The sequence below is a fragment of the Garra rufa genome, chromosome 14 (genome assembly GCF_049309525.1).
Source record: "Garra rufa chromosome 14, GarRuf1.0, whole genome shotgun sequence".
Classification (NCBI taxonomy): Eukaryota; Metazoa; Chordata; class Actinopteri; order Cypriniformes; family Cyprinidae; genus Garra; species Garra rufa.
In genome coordinates this window covers 30,609,055-30,627,593 of record NC_133374.1, presented here as the reverse complement: position 1 = coordinate 30,627,593, position 18,539 = coordinate 30,609,055, and the positions used below count along the sequence as shown (strand labels likewise).

Below are 18,539 nucleotides of genomic sequence, written 5' to 3'. Positions count from 1 at the left end.
TAAAAAAAAAAATACAATTACAATTAAATCAAATAAAAATCAAATAAAATCACAGTTAAAGTCACAGTTTATATCTTGCAATTTTGACTTTCTCTTCTCACAATTGCAAGGAAATTGACCAAGTTGAGAGATATAAACTGAACAATCATGACTTTTTATGAACATTTAAAAAGGTCAAAATTGTAAGATTTAAACTCGGAAAAATTCTGACTGTTTCTCAGAATTGAAGAAAAAAGTAAAGTAGTAAAAGTAGTTTTTTTAGAACTGCAAGAAAAAAATCTGAATTGTCATATTTAAACAGGACAACTGACTTTTCTCAGAATTGCAAGAAAAAAAGTGAAGTATAAACAGAACAATTGTGAATTGTGACAGAAAAACTGACTTTTTGTAAGAATTGAAGAAAAAAAGTCAAAATTGTGATATTTAAACTCAGACCCATTCTGACTTTTTCTCAGAATTAAATAAAAAAGGCAAAATTGTGAGATGCAAACAGAACGTTTGTGACTTTTTGTAAGAATTGAAGAAAAAAGTTGAAATTTAAAAATAGAACCTTTTTTTCCTCAGAATTGCAAGGAAATTGTCAAAGTTGAGACATAAACTGAACAATTGTGACTTTTCTGAAAATTAAAAAAGTCAAAAATTGTGAGATATAAACTTCAGAAAGTTTAGACTTCAGACTTTTTCTCAGAACTGCAAGAAAAAAGTGAAAATTATGAGATATAAACTCAAAACAATTGTGATGTTTTCTCAGAACTACAAGAAAAAAAGTCAGAATTGTGAGATATAAACAGAACAATTGTGACTTTTTTTAAGAATTGAAGAAAAAAGTCAAAATTGTGAGAAAAAAACATTCTGACATTTTCCTCAAAATTGGACAATATAAACAGAAAAATTGTGACTTTTTGTAAGAATTGAAGAAAAAAGTCAAAATTGTGATATTTAAACTTACAGCTTCCTCAAAATTTCAAGTAAATTGTCAAAGTTGAGAGATATAAACTGAACAATTGTGACTTTTTCTGAAAATTAAAAAAAGTAAAAAGTTGTGAGATATAAACTCAAAACAATTGTGATGTTTTCTCAGAACTACAAGAAAAAAAAGTCAGAATTGTGAGATATAAACAGAACAATTGTGACTTTTTTAAGGATTGAAGAAAAAAGTCAAAATTGTGAGAAAAAAACATTCTGACTTTTTCTCAAAATTGCAAGATATAAACAGAAAAACTGACTTTTTGTAAGAATTAAAGAAAAAAGTCAAAATTGTGTGACTGTTTTTAAAATTGTGAGATATAAACAGAACATTTGTGACATTTTCCTCAAAATTGCACAATATAAACAGAAAAATTGTGACTTCATATAAGAATTGAAGAAAAGTCAAAATTGTGATGTTTAAACTGACATCTTCCTCAAAATTTCAAGGAAATTGTCAAAGTTGAGAGATATAAACTGAACAATTGTGACTTTTTCTGAAAATTAAAAAAAGTCAAAAATTGTGAGATATAAACTCAAAACAATTGTGATGTTTTCTCAGAACTGCAAGAAAAAAAGTCAGAATTGTGAGATATAAACAGGACAACTGACTTTTCTCAGAATTGCAAGACAATTGTAAAAATTGTGAGATATAAACAGAACAATTGCGACTTTGTACGAATTAAAGAAAAAAGTCAAAATTGTGAGATAAAAACCATTCTGACTTATTCTCAGAATTGCCAGATCATTGTAAAAACAGGTGTAGACAGGTATAAACAGACCATTTGTGACCTTTTCTACAAATTGCAAGATATGAACAAAAAACTGTCTTTTTGTAAGAATTGAAGAAAAAGTCAAAATTGAGATATTTAAACTCTTCTGACTTTTTGTTAGAATTAAATAAAAAAGGCAAAATTGTGCAATATAAACAGAATGTGTGACTTTTTCTCATAATTCCTAGATATGAACAGAAAAATTTGAATTTTAATGTATAACAATTCTGACCTTTTATAACTGTGAAAAAACATTAGTCGGAATTGTGAGGTTTAAAAATCACTTATTGTTGTATTTATGTATGTATGGATGAATGGATGTATTTCCCCATGGTGGAAACAAGCTTGCCATAGTTTATAGAGATTAGCTAAATTGCACATGAAAAGGGAGATAATGTGTGTGTGGAAATGCCACATTACATTATGCATTATGCATTCACAGTGACAGACGAAGCATGAATATTCTGAGTTCATGAAATAATGCATTATGAATGGTTTTCACAAGCTATTTGGCCATTAGGGTGACTTCACATGTAGAATTACCTAGTTTGATGGATCATTTCAGTTAATTATCTCTACTCACATTGACGCTAACCCCGATCCTGTTTTGAAATTAACCTCTGTGCATATTGTCTGCATGATTGAGGGTCTAATTTGCTCCTTGTCTACTCTTGCAGGAGATCCCGCTCTCAGAAATCCTGGAGGTCCGCCCTGCAGGTGATTTCTCTCTTGTTCCTCCCGGCACTAGCCCCCACTGCTTTGAAATTATGACGGGTACCATGATCTACTTTGTTGGTGAGGACCCCAACACCACCCCTTCTCCGTCATCCAGCCTGTCTGGCCTGCTTAACTCTGTCAGCCCCAGCAGCGTTGCACCCAATAGTGGGGTGGGACGAGAGTTTGCCAAAGGATGGGAGACTGCTATACGTCAAGCCCTCATGCCAGTCATCTTCCAAGACAACCCTCCAGCAGAAGGTCACACTCCTCACCGTAAGTGAGATTAATTCTGGATGAAAGGTGTGATTCTGCATACATAATCATAATAGGGATAAAGTCACTGTTATGAACCCTAATCAAATCATTTGGTTATGTGGAGAATTTATGTAGACGATGCTATGATATGATAATATCATATGATGCTCACTTTGTAACAAATGTCATTGTTTATTTTATTTTTTTAAAATCAGCTATTTTGATCTTATTTAAAAGGGCGTAGTTAATCAAATGTTAAACATAGGAAAATGTATACAAAAAATATTGAACGATAGATAATCCTTACCCTAACGATATAACAATATAATGAAAAATAGTTGATAATGATATAATAATAATAATAGATAGATAGATAGATAGATAGATAGATAGATAGATAGATAGATAGATAGACATTATACAGAAAATATCATAAAGAGATCATAAAGTGAGACTAATATTGTTTTTAATCTAATTGATTTTCAGGGCAGGCATCAGTCAGCATCTCCGTGTCTAACAGTCAGATTCAGGAGAACGTGGTGAGTAAACATGACCTTTAAAGATGCAATACATCACATATTGTGATCATGACAAAGATGATTATGACTATGATGATGATTAAGATAATAATAAATGATGATGATGTACCCAACAGGACATTGGAATGGTGTACCAGATCTTTGCAGATGAGGTTCTGGGCTCTGGACAGTTTGGTGTGGTATATGGAGGTACGTTCATGACTGAAAAATATATATTTTTTACAATTTCTAAAAAATTGGTAAAGATCTTTTCAGTTGCTAAAGTATACATGGTGATTGCTATTTGGTTGCCAGGTTGTTCTGGATGGTTGTTAGATGTTCACCTTCTGGACCAAGTCAAAAGAGCACAGACAGCCTTAAAGGGATGGTTCGGAGTAGAATTGACTTCATTGCTATGCACTCCGAAGCCCTTGTAAATACCCCATCCGAAGTTTTTTTTTACCTTAGTCAAACATTTATGGAGATATTAGAGTTTTTCGAATTGCTTGTAACAGGAGTGAATGGTACATGTGATGTATCTCGTAAATTGCACCACTAAACGTGCAAGTAATCTTACCAAACTTGTGCAGTAGTGTAAATAGGTTATGTACTCACAAAACGCTGCATCAGAACATTTGTAAGTCCACCATGAGTGTTTTAAAAACACGTTTTAGCCGATCCCTACTAGTCGAAAAAACTACAAATGGCGACATGTCGACGTCACTTCCCTGGTTTGAAAAAAGCACGTAAAAGTCCTCCTACAAGTTGACATGCACACAGATGTAGTAGGAGGACTTTTACATGTTTTTTTTCAAACCAGGGAAGTGACGCCGACGTGTCGCCATTTGTAGTTTTTGAGACTAGTAGGGATCGGCTAAAACGTGTTTTTAAAACACTCATGGTGGACTTACAAATGTTCTGATGCAGCGTTTTGTGAGTACATAACCTATTTACACTACTGCACAAGTTTGGTAAGATTACTTGCACAATTAGTGGTGCAATTTACGAGATACATCACATGTACCATTCACTCCTGTTACAAGCAATTCGAAAAACTCTAATATCTCCATAAATGTTCGACTAAGGTAAAAAAAAACTTCAGATGGGGTATTTAGATGGGCTTCGGAGTGCATAGCAATGAAGTCAATTCTACTCCGAACCATCCCTTTAAGACATTACAATACTATAGACCAGGGATCTCCAACTCTGCTCCTGAAGAGCTACCGATCTGCAGACTTCAGTTCCAATACTGCTCCAACACACCTGTCTGTAATTATCAAGTAACCCTGAACACCTTGATTAACTGGTTCAGGTGTGTTTGATTTGGTTTGGTTGAATCTGAAATCGGCAGGAGAGTGGCACTTCAGGAACAGGGTTAGAGACCAAGAATGAGACAAGTTGCACTCTTAAAGGTGCAATGTGTAATATTTAAGATGATCTCTAGACAGAAATGCAATATAGTATACATAACTATGTTTTCAGGGGTGTATAAAGACCTTACTTAATGAACCATTATGTTTTTGTTACCTTAGAATTATCAGTTTATATCTACATACACCGCGGGTCCCCTTACATGGAAGTCGCCGTATTGTTTCTACAGTTGCCCTAAACGGACAAACTGCTCTACAGATCGCGTTTCATCACTGTTGTTCTAGCGGAAAAACACTGACACAATGATGAACAAGTAACTGTAATATTCACAATAACATCGTTTTATTGAATTATTAAGTAAATATAATTCCTTAATTTACGTTTTAAAAGAAACCTCATTACTCTTTGCTGTCTAAAACGACGACATCTTAATCCCGTGTGGGCCACCGTAGCTTCAGTAAAGGGAGCCGTTGGTTGCAATTCACAACCTCACCGCTAGATGCCGCAAAAATCTACACACTGCACCTTTAAAAATGTTAAAAAGGTTACTTTGATGGTTCCATCCATGGAACCTTTAAGGTTCTTTATAGTGGAAATGTTCTTTGGGGAACCAAAAGTGTTTCTTCTATGGCATCAGAGCATGTCCCTTAACTTGTATGCAATAACAAGCAACACTAATGATATGCAAGAATGGATATTTACAAAAGATCTCACAATTCATTATGTTTTCCTCAACCCACACAGGAAAACACAGGAAAACTGGACGGGACGTAGCCGTGAAGGTGATCGACAAGCTTCGGTTCCCCACCAAGCAAGAGAGCCAGCTGAGGAATGAAGTAGCCATATTGCAGGTGACCAGCAGGGGGTGATAGAGAATGAATGATTCAGCACACGTAGAACTGTGTGTCTAACGAGTGCCGTTGTATTGACTGAATGATAATGAGCACATATAACACAATTAAACCTGCTGTGTGCCTCCTGATTGTGAGGACAGCTAACATAAGGTCATGAATGCAAATAAGCGATAACAGTGTGAGTCACTCAACAGTATCTCTTTATCTTGTCCTTTCATCCTCTCCCAGAGCCTGCGACACTTGGGTATAGTGAATCTCGAGTGCATGTTTGAGACACCAGAGAAAGTGTTTGTGGTGATGGAAAAACTTCATGGTGACATGCTCGAGATGATTTTATCAAGTGAGAAAGGACGACTTCCTGAGAGACTCACCAAGTTCCTCATCACGCAGGTCAGCGCTGCGTTTATAGTTTAAAACATGCTTTAAAAGAGTTTAAAGGCTGTTCACACCACGGGCATACCTTATCCATCATCATTCTAAAGGCCTGTTCACATAGCAATATCCATAAAGATAACTATAAGGATAAACACATTAGTGTCCTGTTTATTACACACTCTTAAAAACAAAGGTTCTTTATTGGCATCAATGGTTCTTGACCATCCATTGATTCTTTCAAATGAAGAAAAGGGTCTTTATAGTTAAAAACATTCTTTTGGGAACTGTTCACTGAAAGTTTCTTTGGAACCTTTATTTTTAAGAGTGCAAGCGCATGCTGCAGTTTTTCATCTATCTGCTTTAAATGCTCTTAAAAGTCTATTGGATTCTGATTGATTGTGGATGATTTTATCACTCACCAGCTGGAAAAAAAAACATTTCCAACTGTACTGTTACTCTGTGACATTATTGTTATCGCTGTGGTGTGGACTTCACCGTTCTCAAAGAATTAAGGCCGGTTCACAAAAAATACGATCACAACAACCATAACTATAACCACTGAGTTTTAAAAATCATGCTAAATGTCTATTCACACCAAGAATGATAACTATAAAGATAACTATACTAGCATCCTATTCTATTTATTATAAGCACACATTGCAGTTTTGCTGTCTGCTGCTTTAAATATTCTTTAAAGTCTATTTGATTCTGATTGGCTTTCAGTGTGAATATTTTTTTTTTCCTGAAAGTGATTTCAACGATATTGTTACTGTGTTGTTATTGTAATAGTTGGGTATGGACTTCTTTATTCTCCTAGAATTAAGGCTTGTTCTCATCAAATATGATCATATAATGATAGCTATAACTATAAAGATTCCACTAAAGACCTTTTAACACCAATAACTATAAAGATAACTGTAAAGATAACCATAACGATAACTATATTAGTGTCCTGTTCCTGCAGTTTTCTCAGCTGCTGTTTAAAATACTCTCTAAAGTTGGATTCTGACTGGCTGTTTTTATCTTTCACCAGCTGGAGAAAAAAATAAATAAATTCTGAAAGTGATTCCAACCATATTTTTGCTCTGTATGATAACTGATTTTGCTGTGGTGTGGACTTCACTGTTCTAATAGAATTCAGCTTTGTTCACACCAAATAGGATAGCATGTACATATACAATGATAGTTATTATTATGATGTTTTAAAAATCATTATAAATGCCTTTTCACACCAAAACCAACAGAGCTGGTTAGATTACTTACAAATTGTAATCCGTTATTGAATCCAAATTACATGACAACATTGTAGTTAGTAATGTAATCCATTACATTACACATTTTAGGTAATACAATCTTTTAGATTATTCATTTATAACATTTATTTAAGTAGGGTAATCTTATACCATATTGGCATACAAATACAAAGAGTAAGAAAATATATTTTATTTGTTGGTATTAACAATGAACATGCAAATGTGATACTAAATATTATTGAAATATTTATTTTAAAATCTCAGGGGTACTTTAAGTAAATATAGTAGGTAAAAGAGAATAATATGACAACAAAGTTTGTGAATTGGTGAATTTTAGTGTGTTTGATGTGTGTTTCACAGCGTTAAATTACTTGGCACACGCTGATTGGATATTGTCGCATACGCAGCCAATAAGATTACTGCTTTACAGTGCGCTTTCAGAGTTCCTCTGAAACTCTTCACCTCCCCAGCTCCACCTGTATAGATCTGCTACAGGTTATAATATATTCTACTTGTGTGTTATTAAATATTCTGCGTATGCATTGGCAGTAGCAAATTTCTGTACTTGCTTTGCAGCAGCAATAACCAACAGCAGCAGCATAGCAGATCTATTTCACCAAGACCTTATAATTAATATTGTCATATCCATTACCATGCTAAAATCTTCTGAGAGTTGTCATGATAGAACTATATTTGTCTGTTTTTTAAAAGCATGGATTGCAGTTTTGTTGTCTGCTGCTTTAAATGATCAGGATTTTTAAAGTCAGGTGGATTCTGATTGGCTATCAAAATGTTTATTATTCAGCACCTTTCACCAAAGTTCTGTACGAAATTCCAATAATATTGTTACTCTGCATCGTTATCATTCATTTGTGTCATTAGAGTTAGCTGTGCTGTGGACTTCATTGCTCTCGTAGAATTAAGGCCTGTTTCAAGGTCAAGGTCAAACTTTATTAAAATCCCTTACGGGCAATTTAGATGCAGCTAGAATCAGAAACAGACAGACTCGTGCAATACATAAAAAACATAAATTTCACATACCCTAACAAGTTTCCTCAAGAACCATTTAAAAGCCTAATTGCACAAGGGACAAATGAATATTTATACCGATTGCTTCTCATCTTTGGCAATCTATATCGGGAACCAGAAGGAAGCATAGAAAACTCTGAAAACAGGAAATGATCATTATTAGCTAGCACAGTTGTAGCCCGACTCAAAATGTTTCTATTAAACAATGATAACAAATTTGTTTGCTCTTTACCTATGATCTTTCCACTAAGTGTGACGATTCTGTTTAAAGCACTTTTATATTTAACAGTAAGATTACCAAACCAACAACTAATAGAAAAGGACAAAACAGACTCAATGTAAGACTTATAGAACATTTGCATTAATGTCTTATCTATATTAAATGATCTTAATTTTCTTAAACAGTATAGCCGTTGCTGACCCTTTTTACATAATACCTCAGTATTCACATCAAAGCTCAATTTGTTGTCAATAATGGTCCCTAGATATTTATAACTGTCCACACATTCTACCTTCACACCACTGATAAAAGTATCCTGGGAAGAGTGTCCTTTTGCTCTAAAATCGATTATCATGTCTTTTGTCTTAGACACATTCAATTCCAAACAGGCATCATCACACCATTCAACAAAATCGTCAACCACTGACCCATGACATGTTTCATTATTTTCCAAAAGACTCACTATGGCTGTATCATCAGCAAACTTTAAGAAAAACCTATTTTTGTGCTTACTGATACAATCATTTGTGTATAAAATATATAATAATGGGGACAAAACACAGCCTTGAGGAGTTCCTACAGATGTGATTAAAGGAGTTGAGAAACTATCATTAACTCTCACTTGTTGAACTCTATCAGTTAAAAAGTCAAGAATCCAACCTACCAAATTAAGATCAAGACCAAAATTAGAAATTAACTTATCTGCTAAAATCTGTGGTTGTAATGAATTGAAAGCAGATGAGAAATCCACAAATAAAATTTTGACATGTGTTTTGCTCCCCTCTAAGTGCTTTAAAACCAAATTTAGTAAAGTTGCTGTTGCATCCTCAACACCTCGTTGTGTTCTATAAGCAAATTGGAGAGGATCTAAAAATTTTTTTGTTTTAGACAACAACTCCTCTTTTACCAGTTTCTCAAAACATTTCATTATTAAGGAGGTGAGAGCTATTGGCCTAAAATCATTAAATGTTACTGCCTTTGCAGTTTTAGGCACAGGCACCACAGTGGCCTGTTTCCACAGTGTCGGGACTTTCTGGAGAACAAGAGACCACTGAAAAATATTACAAAATACTGGTGCCAGTTGTTTAGCACAAACCTTAATTAAATGCCCGCCAAGATTATCTGGCCCAGGAGTTTTTGTCCTCTTACAACCCTTAAAAACTTTAATTACATCAAATTCATCAAAAAAAAAAAAAATATATATATATATATATATATATATATATTATAATCACCACCACAACTCATATCAAAACTCGTAGACTCCATTTTAAGACCAGTTTCAGGAGTATCAAAGCGTAAATAAAACCTGTTTAATTCCTCGGCCAATTGACTACAGACTCCATACCCAGGTAGCTGTATTTTCCTAGGCTCACACCCTTTAAATCCCGTTATAGCTGTCATTCCCTTCCAAACTGACCCCAAATTATTCCTACACAACTCTTCCTCTAAGTTTGTTTTATACTTTAACTTTGCTTTCCTCACCTCAATTTTAATCTCTTTCTGCAGTCTTAATCTTTTAACCAAGTCACCTTCATAAAATGCTCTACATCTTTCATTCATAAGTACTTTTAAGGATTTTGTAAACCATGGCTTGTTGTTTGGGAATATTTTGACAGTCTTAGAGGGGATAAGCATATCTTCACAAAACGAAATATAACTACTGACAACATCTGTAAGTTCATCTATTTCTGAGCAAGAATTGTAAAAAATGTTCCAGTCCGTACATTCCAGGCATCTTTGCAAAGATGCAGTGGACTCATCAGACCATACTCTAATATTCTTGACAACAGACTTATATGCGCCTTTGATTGATCCATAGCAAAGGTCAAGAGTCTTATTAAAACGTGTGGGGCAAGTCACATATTGATAAAAGTTCCTTAAGCGATGCTTCATGGGACATTTATTAAAATCCCCCATTATTAAATTCGGAGCATCTGGGGAAATGCATTGCAGTTTGTGTACAACATTTCCAAGAGTCTCTGCTGCATTTGCTTCATTAGCCCTCGGATGAATATAGACCACGGTAACAAAAAGTTGTGGAAACTCCCGAGGAAGATACTGTGGCCGGAGTGATACAGAGAGTAGTTCAATGTCTTTAGTACACACACTCTCTCTCACAATAACGGAACTACACCATTTGTGGTTAATATATAGGCAAACACCACCTCCTTGCTTTTTCCCCGTCACTCCAGGGCAACGATCGGTACGAAAAGGAGTGCCAAATCCATCAATAATTACAGAATTATCAGGATCGTTGTTCTTTAACCATGACTCAGTAAGAGCCAAAATACAAGCATTCTTATAGTCATGTTGAAAACGTACCATTGTCTGTAGGTCGTCGATCTTATTCCTGAGGGACTGAACATTTGCCATGACAATAGACGGGAGAGGAGTGCGGTTTAGCCGAGACCTCCTTAGCTTCACTCGTACCCCTCCTTTCTTCCCTCTCTTCCGCATTTTTTGAGGGTTATGATCCCGTCTAATATACAATCCATTGTCGCAAACACCGTTTCCATGTGATGAACGTAAATCCACAGGATGACGAATATTATAAGGCCGATGCCACTGAAGGAGAAACTCTCTGTCGTATTGAATTCTCACCGGTTGTTTAGCAGGTGATGCTTTCAAACACGCAGGGAGAAAAAACAGCACCCACAATAGAACAATGGCCAACACATCCATTTGGCTTTAGTTGGTTTCCAACAACAAAGTCCAAAGAACTCCAAGGCAAGCGCAAACAACTCTAAACAACTTTAAAAACTATTTAAAAGAACAACGAACAAACAAACGACACGGACTGTTTTCTGATTCTGCTGCTGGTCGCCACGTGCGCAGCGCCCGGGATGGTGGTTTACACCAAATATTATTACTAAAATGATAACTGTAAATATAAATTGTAGCTAAAAAGAACAATCATTCTAATTCTATTCTAAGAATAGGGAAATGCAAACTACTACTGTAACAATAATGGCACAGAGGGGCAACATCATTTTTAGAAAGATTTTTTTCCACCTGATGAATGAAACAAACATTGACAGACAATCAGAATCCAACAGGCTTTGAAGAATTTGAGCATTTAAAGCTGTAGACGTCAAAATTGCAGCGGGCATTGATAAGAAATAAGAAAACAGTAACTCGTGCTTGGTGTGAACAGGCCTTTAAAGACATTATTTTAAAAAAGAGTATCCTCTTTTTCACTCTCTCCCTAGATTTTGGCTGCTCTGAGGCACCTTCACTTCAAAAACATAGTGCACTGCGATCTCAAACCTGAGAACGTGCTATTAGCATCAGCGGATCCTTTCCCCCAGGTCAGAGAATTCACTGAACAACCATGGGAAACAACCTTAAGCACTTTTTTCTCTGTTGCATAATGCAAAGTTGTACTTCTCCATTTTTACACTTTGTTGACTCTTAACACTTTTTTCCCCACCCACACGGTGTATTCATAGGTGAAACTTTGTGACTTTGGTTTTGCTCGCATCATCGGAGAGAAGTCTTTCCGACGTTCGGTCGTTGGCACGCCGGCTTATTTAGCCCCCGAGGTCCTGCTGAACCAGGGTTACAATCGCTCTCTGGACATGTGGTCTGTAGGTGTGATCATGTATGTCAGTCTAAGTGGAACGTTCCCCTTCAATGAAGATGAAGACATCAATGATCAGATCCACAATGCTGCCTTCATGTACCCACCCAACCCATGGAAACAGATCTCCCCTGAAGGTACGCTTACAAACACAGTAATATTGCATAGAAATAAATAAATTCCTAATTTAGAATAAAATGTCTGATCAAATTGAGAATTAAGGAATAAGTTAAAAGAGCTGAATAGAGAACACTTCACATATGGCTATTCCTGGAAATTTACTTCATAATAACAAAAAGAAATTTGATGCATTAAAAGCAGGCTGATCGTTGAGTTGCTCCATCCGCCTTTGATTTTCTGTCCGCTGCTGTAAATCATTTAGATTCAATCAATGCAGATTTTGTTTGTGTGATCTCCCCGTTTCTCCATAGCTATCGACCTCATCAACAACCTGCTGCAAGTGAAGATGAGAAAACGCTACAGTGTGGACAAGAGTCTCAGCCATTCCTATCTACAGGTAATGCCAATATCAGACTCATGCTATTAATGTCTCTTTCAATGAATAGGGTGCCACAATACAACTTTCAAGAATATATGTCATTAAAAAAATGTTTGAGGAGATCAGATGAATGCGTTTTTGTATTGTTATATTATTAAAATAGCCTGGAAAAATCCAGACCCAAATCTATTAAGATTATGGGTCTGGCATTGAGCAATGAAAAGGACCTAACTCGAGGGGCGGCACCAAGCACGTATTTGAAATTCTCACTGCACGCAATTGGATAACTCCAGACCAATCACAACAATACATGGTGTGACGTGTCCAGAGCGACGGTGAACATATAAGAGTGGATTTCAATGTTATAACATAAACAATGTGACAAGATTAATAACCATTAATTACGACAGCCGAATCAATCTCATTAAAACAATAAGGTCCGATCAAACTATTCATTAACTATCAACTAATATGTGGATAGACGCTAGCACTAGCGTTTAATTCAGCAGCGATACATATCGTCCTGTTCAAGTAAGGCTACTGTATTACTATTGAATAGTTCCGTTTTTCGTTACAGTAAGTTTACCAAGTGACTCTTACCATTTGTAAATGAGATGGACCTCATCCACCACAATCCCGATCAGGTTGTCCCGGTAGACCTTGTTCGATAACATTTATCACCACTTCTTTTTTAACAGACAGGACTCGCGACTGCCGAATGCTATCTGGCATTGCCCGGTTCAGATCTGTTCCTCTTCATGCTTAACTACCAGCGGAGCTAACTGATAGATTAAACGCTTGCCGTATCCAGTCGGCAAAACAGCAAAAACGTCCTTCTTGCAAAGGAACGATTCGAGCGCGGCTTTCTGTTCCTCTTTTGTAGCGACCAAAGCCGTTTCAAACAACTGATTTTCATCTCCTTTGAATGTTTAGTAAATGATTCCGTACGTCGCAGCGCTGTCGTCATCGGCTTAGCTCGCCTCTGGCCCGCCTACATCAGATACACCGATTTGATTGGTTCCCACAATTGCTTACGTATTGCAGTAACCTGCATCATTGCTTGATGCCAGAGTGTCTTGCAGAGACAATTCAAATTGTGCTCTCACGAGACCTCTGGATTTCCAGGGTATTATTAAAATGCTTTTAAAAACATAATTTCTGCATTGAAAAAGACGGAAACTAGAAGGATAATCTACACAAGGCTTAGGTTATTATATTCACATGAAAAAAAAAATTGGAAATAGGTCTGTAATTACATTAAAAGCTCCGCATGAAAGATGGAAAAATGACAAATGTGAAAAACAACCCCTGAGATGACAAAACCCAAGCATGGATTTGCAGTAAAAGAGAGTTCTATGTTTGAGACGCAAATTACATTAACCCTTAAAGACCTAGAACATTTTTGGGGCACCTGAGGCACCTGTATATTTCTTTGTTTTTTCAGACCTATTCTAGCAGTCAGCATCAATTGTCATATATCATTATAAACATAAGAACTTGAACTTTATGTCTAGCTAATTTAAAATTACAAATTTCCTTTTGTTTTCTCTAAAAATTAGTGAATTTCCAGAATTTTAGGAAAAAACGCTACCAACAATTGGGTGTTTTTTACTGTGTACTCAAACAAAAACTCCTGAAGTTTAGATTTTTTTCTTTAAAAATTTGTATTTAGGTGTTTTACACTTCCAAATAAAATTTTGTCTATATATAACATTCCCCAAGCAAGTTATAGCCAATTATTACAATATTATTTAGGTGCTTTTCAGTGAAAAACAGGCCCATTTCGTTTATTGACAATATAGATCTGTCCAAAAACGTTTCAGGAGTAAAGTCATTGCAGAAACAGTGTTAAATAATAGCAAAACACAGTAAAAAATAATTTACTATTTCATAAATATATTCTTAATCCAAAAGATGAACAATAAACACAAATAGTGTAGAAAGTAGCACAAGAAAAAATGCACAAACTGTCTTGTGCAACAAAAAAATAAATAAACAATCCAAATTATTCACAAACTACACACAAAATGAGAGAGAAATATACAGAGTGCAACCGAAAAAATAGTACAAATAATCTTTAAAAACTATATAATAATTAGTTACATAATATAACAACCAAATAGATGGATCTGCTGGCTGTAGTCTGTGTCGGAATCTATTTTACCGGGACATCGCCTAGTGACCGAAAACCCACATTCCAGTGCTTTATCCGATATCTACTGTTGTTTCATCCTTGTTCTTGGTTTGTTTTATGTCAAAGGGCTCCGTCGTGAGTATTTCTGTACATTTTCAAAGAATGCTGTCATGCAAATGTGTTATTTTGCGTTTGTTTTCATGCACGCAAGACGCACTTTGCTTTCACTTTGCGTCTGTTCAGAACTGCAAAGAAACATACTAATCGGTGGTTCAAAAGACCAAAACCTATGTTTATTGGTTGAATAGATGACAGTTTGAACCAATCGGGGCACAGGGGTGGGACTAAGCATCAACAATCGTTCCTGTTTGGCTCAGAGGACCAAAACGTGTTGATTTCATCTGACGAATCAGTGCTGAGGAAATGTGATGACGTAATCACGCTTACTACGGAGCCTCTGAATATCCAAATGAGACAAATGCGATATCACTGAAAAGAGCAGACTCTGTACTTTACGAGACTTTTTAAAGCATTCAAATTGGATTAGCGGTTCAAAAGTTATTAAGCATTTAAGACCAATAGTTATTTTTAGCCGCCGGCGGCTGTCTCGGTCTTTGAGGGTTAAGGACAAATAAGCTTCTTAAGTAAAGCGCTTTTAGACAGCGCAAACTGAATGAATCATCATTAGCTGTGGCGTCCTTCTGTCTTTATCATCTCCTTATTTGCTCTCTCCCTGTCTCTCCCCCCACCACCACTGTCTGCTCTTTCAGGATTACCAGGCCTGGTTGGACCTCCGAGAGTTGGAGTCAAAGCTTGGGGAGCGTTACATAACCCACGAAAGCGATGACAGCCGCTGGCAGCAGTACGCTCGTGACCACACACTGCCCTACCCTCCTCACCTGGTGCCCCCGCGACCTGCGTCCGACGATGACGAGCAGGAGGGTGCGGAGGATGCCGACATGCAGGGCCTGACAGAGCGTGTTAGCATCCTTTAAAGAAGAAACCAAGGCAGAGGACGAGAGGAATGAAGAGTACCTGCCTGAACTCTAACAATTTTTAGTGCACCACGAGCGTTGGATGGAGGTAGTCATGTAGCCCTCTGTGAGAAAGCGTAGCTTCGGGTGTCTTTGGCAGGTTGTCTGAACTCTGACCTCCTTCAGCCAGGACTGCTGCAGATTTGTTTTTAGGAAAGGTCAGGAAAGAACTGTTTTGGATCCTATCCTTAGAGCTTTATGTAGACAGAAAGTCAGACTGTTCATCGTAGGCATATGCAAAACGTTTTTTTTCCCCGAAATCGTCTCTTTTAAGGAATCCCCAGTTTAATTTGCCTGGTTTGGGGTTTGTCTCACCCAACTAGAGCTAGGTCACATTTACCAGTATTTAGCAAATTTTCGCAGGCGAAATCCAGTATAATGGAAATCCACTTGATTGTGAATTTCATGAGAGGATGGAAGATTTCACCATGCAGATTTCGCAGCCCATTCCATTTGAATTTATCAACAGAAAGCTGATTGGTTTGAAAGTGAATTCTGTGTGAATGGAGCGTCATACATTGCTAAACTATTGACAAATAGACAACAGACATTAAAAATTTGCTAATGTGACTATACCTTTAGGGGACAAAATAAAAGAGAACCGAATGAAAGATTCAAATTTGGGTGATTTACAGCACCTTAAATGCTCAACACTTGTTGCAGGACATTCGAAAAAACAGTGCAAGATGTGACACACATTCTTCTGAATGTGTCTTTTCTGACAGTGGTGCTTTGAAGGCGATGGATAAAAGACGCAAAATGTTTTAATGGTCAAAACTGTCTAAAAGTGCGGTCACATTTACCAGTATTCTAAGTATTGTCGCTGGTGAAATCCAGTCAGTTCAATGGAAAACCTTCCATGTGAGGACATGATGAGAACTGGTTCAAGTTGGTCACATGCCTTCTCCACATTTATCAACAGAAAGCTGGTGGATTTGAATGTGAATTTTACGTGAATGGAGCGTCATACATTGCTAAATTATTGACAGCAGACAGTGGACTTTTTGCCAGCAATATTTTGCTAATGTGACCGACCTTTAGAGGACAAAATGGAAGAACGACAGAATGACCGAAAGACATGGTTTATAATGTAGGCTATTAAGGCCTAATTTAGTTTGGCTGGTTTTGGGTTTGTCTCAACTAACTATACATCTTTTCTTAAGGCTGTGGCCACATTTACCAGTATTCGGTGTATTTTCACAGGAAAAATTCAGTCAGTTCAATGGAAATCCACATGATGGCATGATGCAAACTGGTTCAAGTTGGAACAGAAAGCTGCTTGCTTTCAAAGTGTATGAAGTCTATGAATGAGGCATCATACATTGCTAAACTATTGTCAACAATGGACTTTTTTGCCTGCTAAATTTTGCTAATGAGACCGTGACTTTAGGGGACAAAATGGAAGAAAAACGGCAGAAAAATCTGAAAAATTCCTGCAGGACATTTAAAAAATAGCACGAGATTTGATGAAACCAGAGACGTTCTTCTGAATGGTGCAAAATGTTTTAATGGTCAAAACTGTCTAAAGGTCTGGTCACATTTACCGGTGCTTCTAAAATTTTTGTGGGCGAAATCCAGTCATTTCAATATGAATCTGTGCAATTTGAGGAGTTTTGAGGAAAGAAGTTCCCCAAGCAGATTGCACCGTTCAAATTGGTCATGCTGAAAGCTGAACGGTGCTTCATGCATGAACAACAGCTTTTTCTGCCCACAAAATTTCACCCAGATTTTGCCAATGTGACCTAAACCGCTAAAGCGCAGGATGTGTTGGACATGCAAATCAAAGTACCAGAAAAATCGTTAAGCAAAAACGTAGTCAACCTCACCAATTGACTAATCGACCATTGTGAACCATCCCTAGTTTGTTATTCATAACAGATTGTCGTCAAGCCGATAATCCGCAGGTCACAAGAAAGGTATTAGTCATGATACAAAAATGTATCTATTAAGATGGAATTTTTTTTGTATTTCTTTGTGCTCTGTGGTAACACCACCTTAAGTTTCAGATCCACTTTTTACATATTACTGAGAATCTTTTTACAAAATAACCTGGAAGAAGTCCAACAGTCTGGTGTTTTCCTGTACCGTCATCGGTTCTCCCTGCAGGTGCAGGCAACTTCACCTCTGAGAATGGATGTTATCTTATAAGGACTGATAAGCAAGCTGCTCCTCAGCCTTATCACCTTACAAAAGACTACCTGGACTGTTTTCAGATCAGCTGCTTTCAGCAACGGGCTAGTTCAGCTGATCTTTGCTAGTACTAGCTGTACTGGATGTGTATTCTTACTCCTAACTGACCCTAGACCTGAGCATTAGGCTGCATGTCACTGAGAATTAGGTTTGCTTGAAACTTATTGCTATGAAGGACTATTTTGTACACATGTAACCTTAGAAATTGTAATGTAGTTTGTGGAAGGCAATGTCGGAGCATTTCCAGCTGGTATAATAAACATGGTGATGCATAAATCTGTTGAAATGAATCTTCTTGAGTCATGTTTTTATCCTCTTTTCCTGATTGATTCTTGGAAGAATCTAGCAGAGAGAATGACAGAATGAAAAACATCAAAATACACGGAGAACTTGTTCCAGGTACAATGCGGCTTAAGCTTTACTGACAGCGTCTGTGGCCACAGAAAATCATTTCAGCTTGTTCCTCAGTTTATAAAAAGGTTTGAGTAATGTGCTTACTGAACAATGGAAGTCTACAGAGAAATGGAATTATAGAAGGTTTAATATATTTATTCTTACAGCAAACTATTCATTTGTCTGTATTTGAGCTGTAAAACTGTATGAATCATCCTTTTAATGGTGAAACTACTGTATCAGAACAGAAGTAGGGGAAGATGGGGAAAGAAGCCACCCTTAAGACTGCACTTAGTGATGAGTTATGTCATATTTAAATATTTTATTTATATTTGTATTTATATTTTATTATATTTTTACATTCAATATGTTAAT

General features: G+C 36.5%; 1 protein-coding gene across 1 annotated transcript in view; it reads left to right on the top strand.

Moving 5' to 3' along the window:
• Positions 1 to 18,057, top strand: part of prkd2 (protein kinase D2) — a 54,911-nt gene extending 36,854 nt beyond the window's left edge. Inside the window, exons 10-18 of the mRNA XM_073817546.1 lie at positions 2,417 to 2,729; positions 3,198 to 3,250; positions 3,367 to 3,439; positions 5,345 to 5,451; positions 5,683 to 5,844; positions 11,544 to 11,642; positions 11,784 to 12,051; positions 12,346 to 12,431; positions 15,318 to 18,057. Of these exons, the coding sequence (XP_073673647.1) occupies positions 2,417 to 2,729; positions 3,198 to 3,250; positions 3,367 to 3,439; positions 5,345 to 5,451; positions 5,683 to 5,844; positions 11,544 to 11,642; positions 11,784 to 12,051; positions 12,346 to 12,431; positions 15,318 to 15,542 (1,386 nt within the window). The 3' untranslated portion in view covers positions 15,543 to 18,057. The remainder of the gene's footprint in view (positions 1 to 2,416; positions 2,730 to 3,197; positions 3,251 to 3,366; positions 3,440 to 5,344; positions 5,452 to 5,682; positions 5,845 to 11,543; positions 11,643 to 11,783; positions 12,052 to 12,345; positions 12,432 to 15,317) is intronic.
• Positions 18,058 to 18,539: the final 482 nt, after the last annotated feature.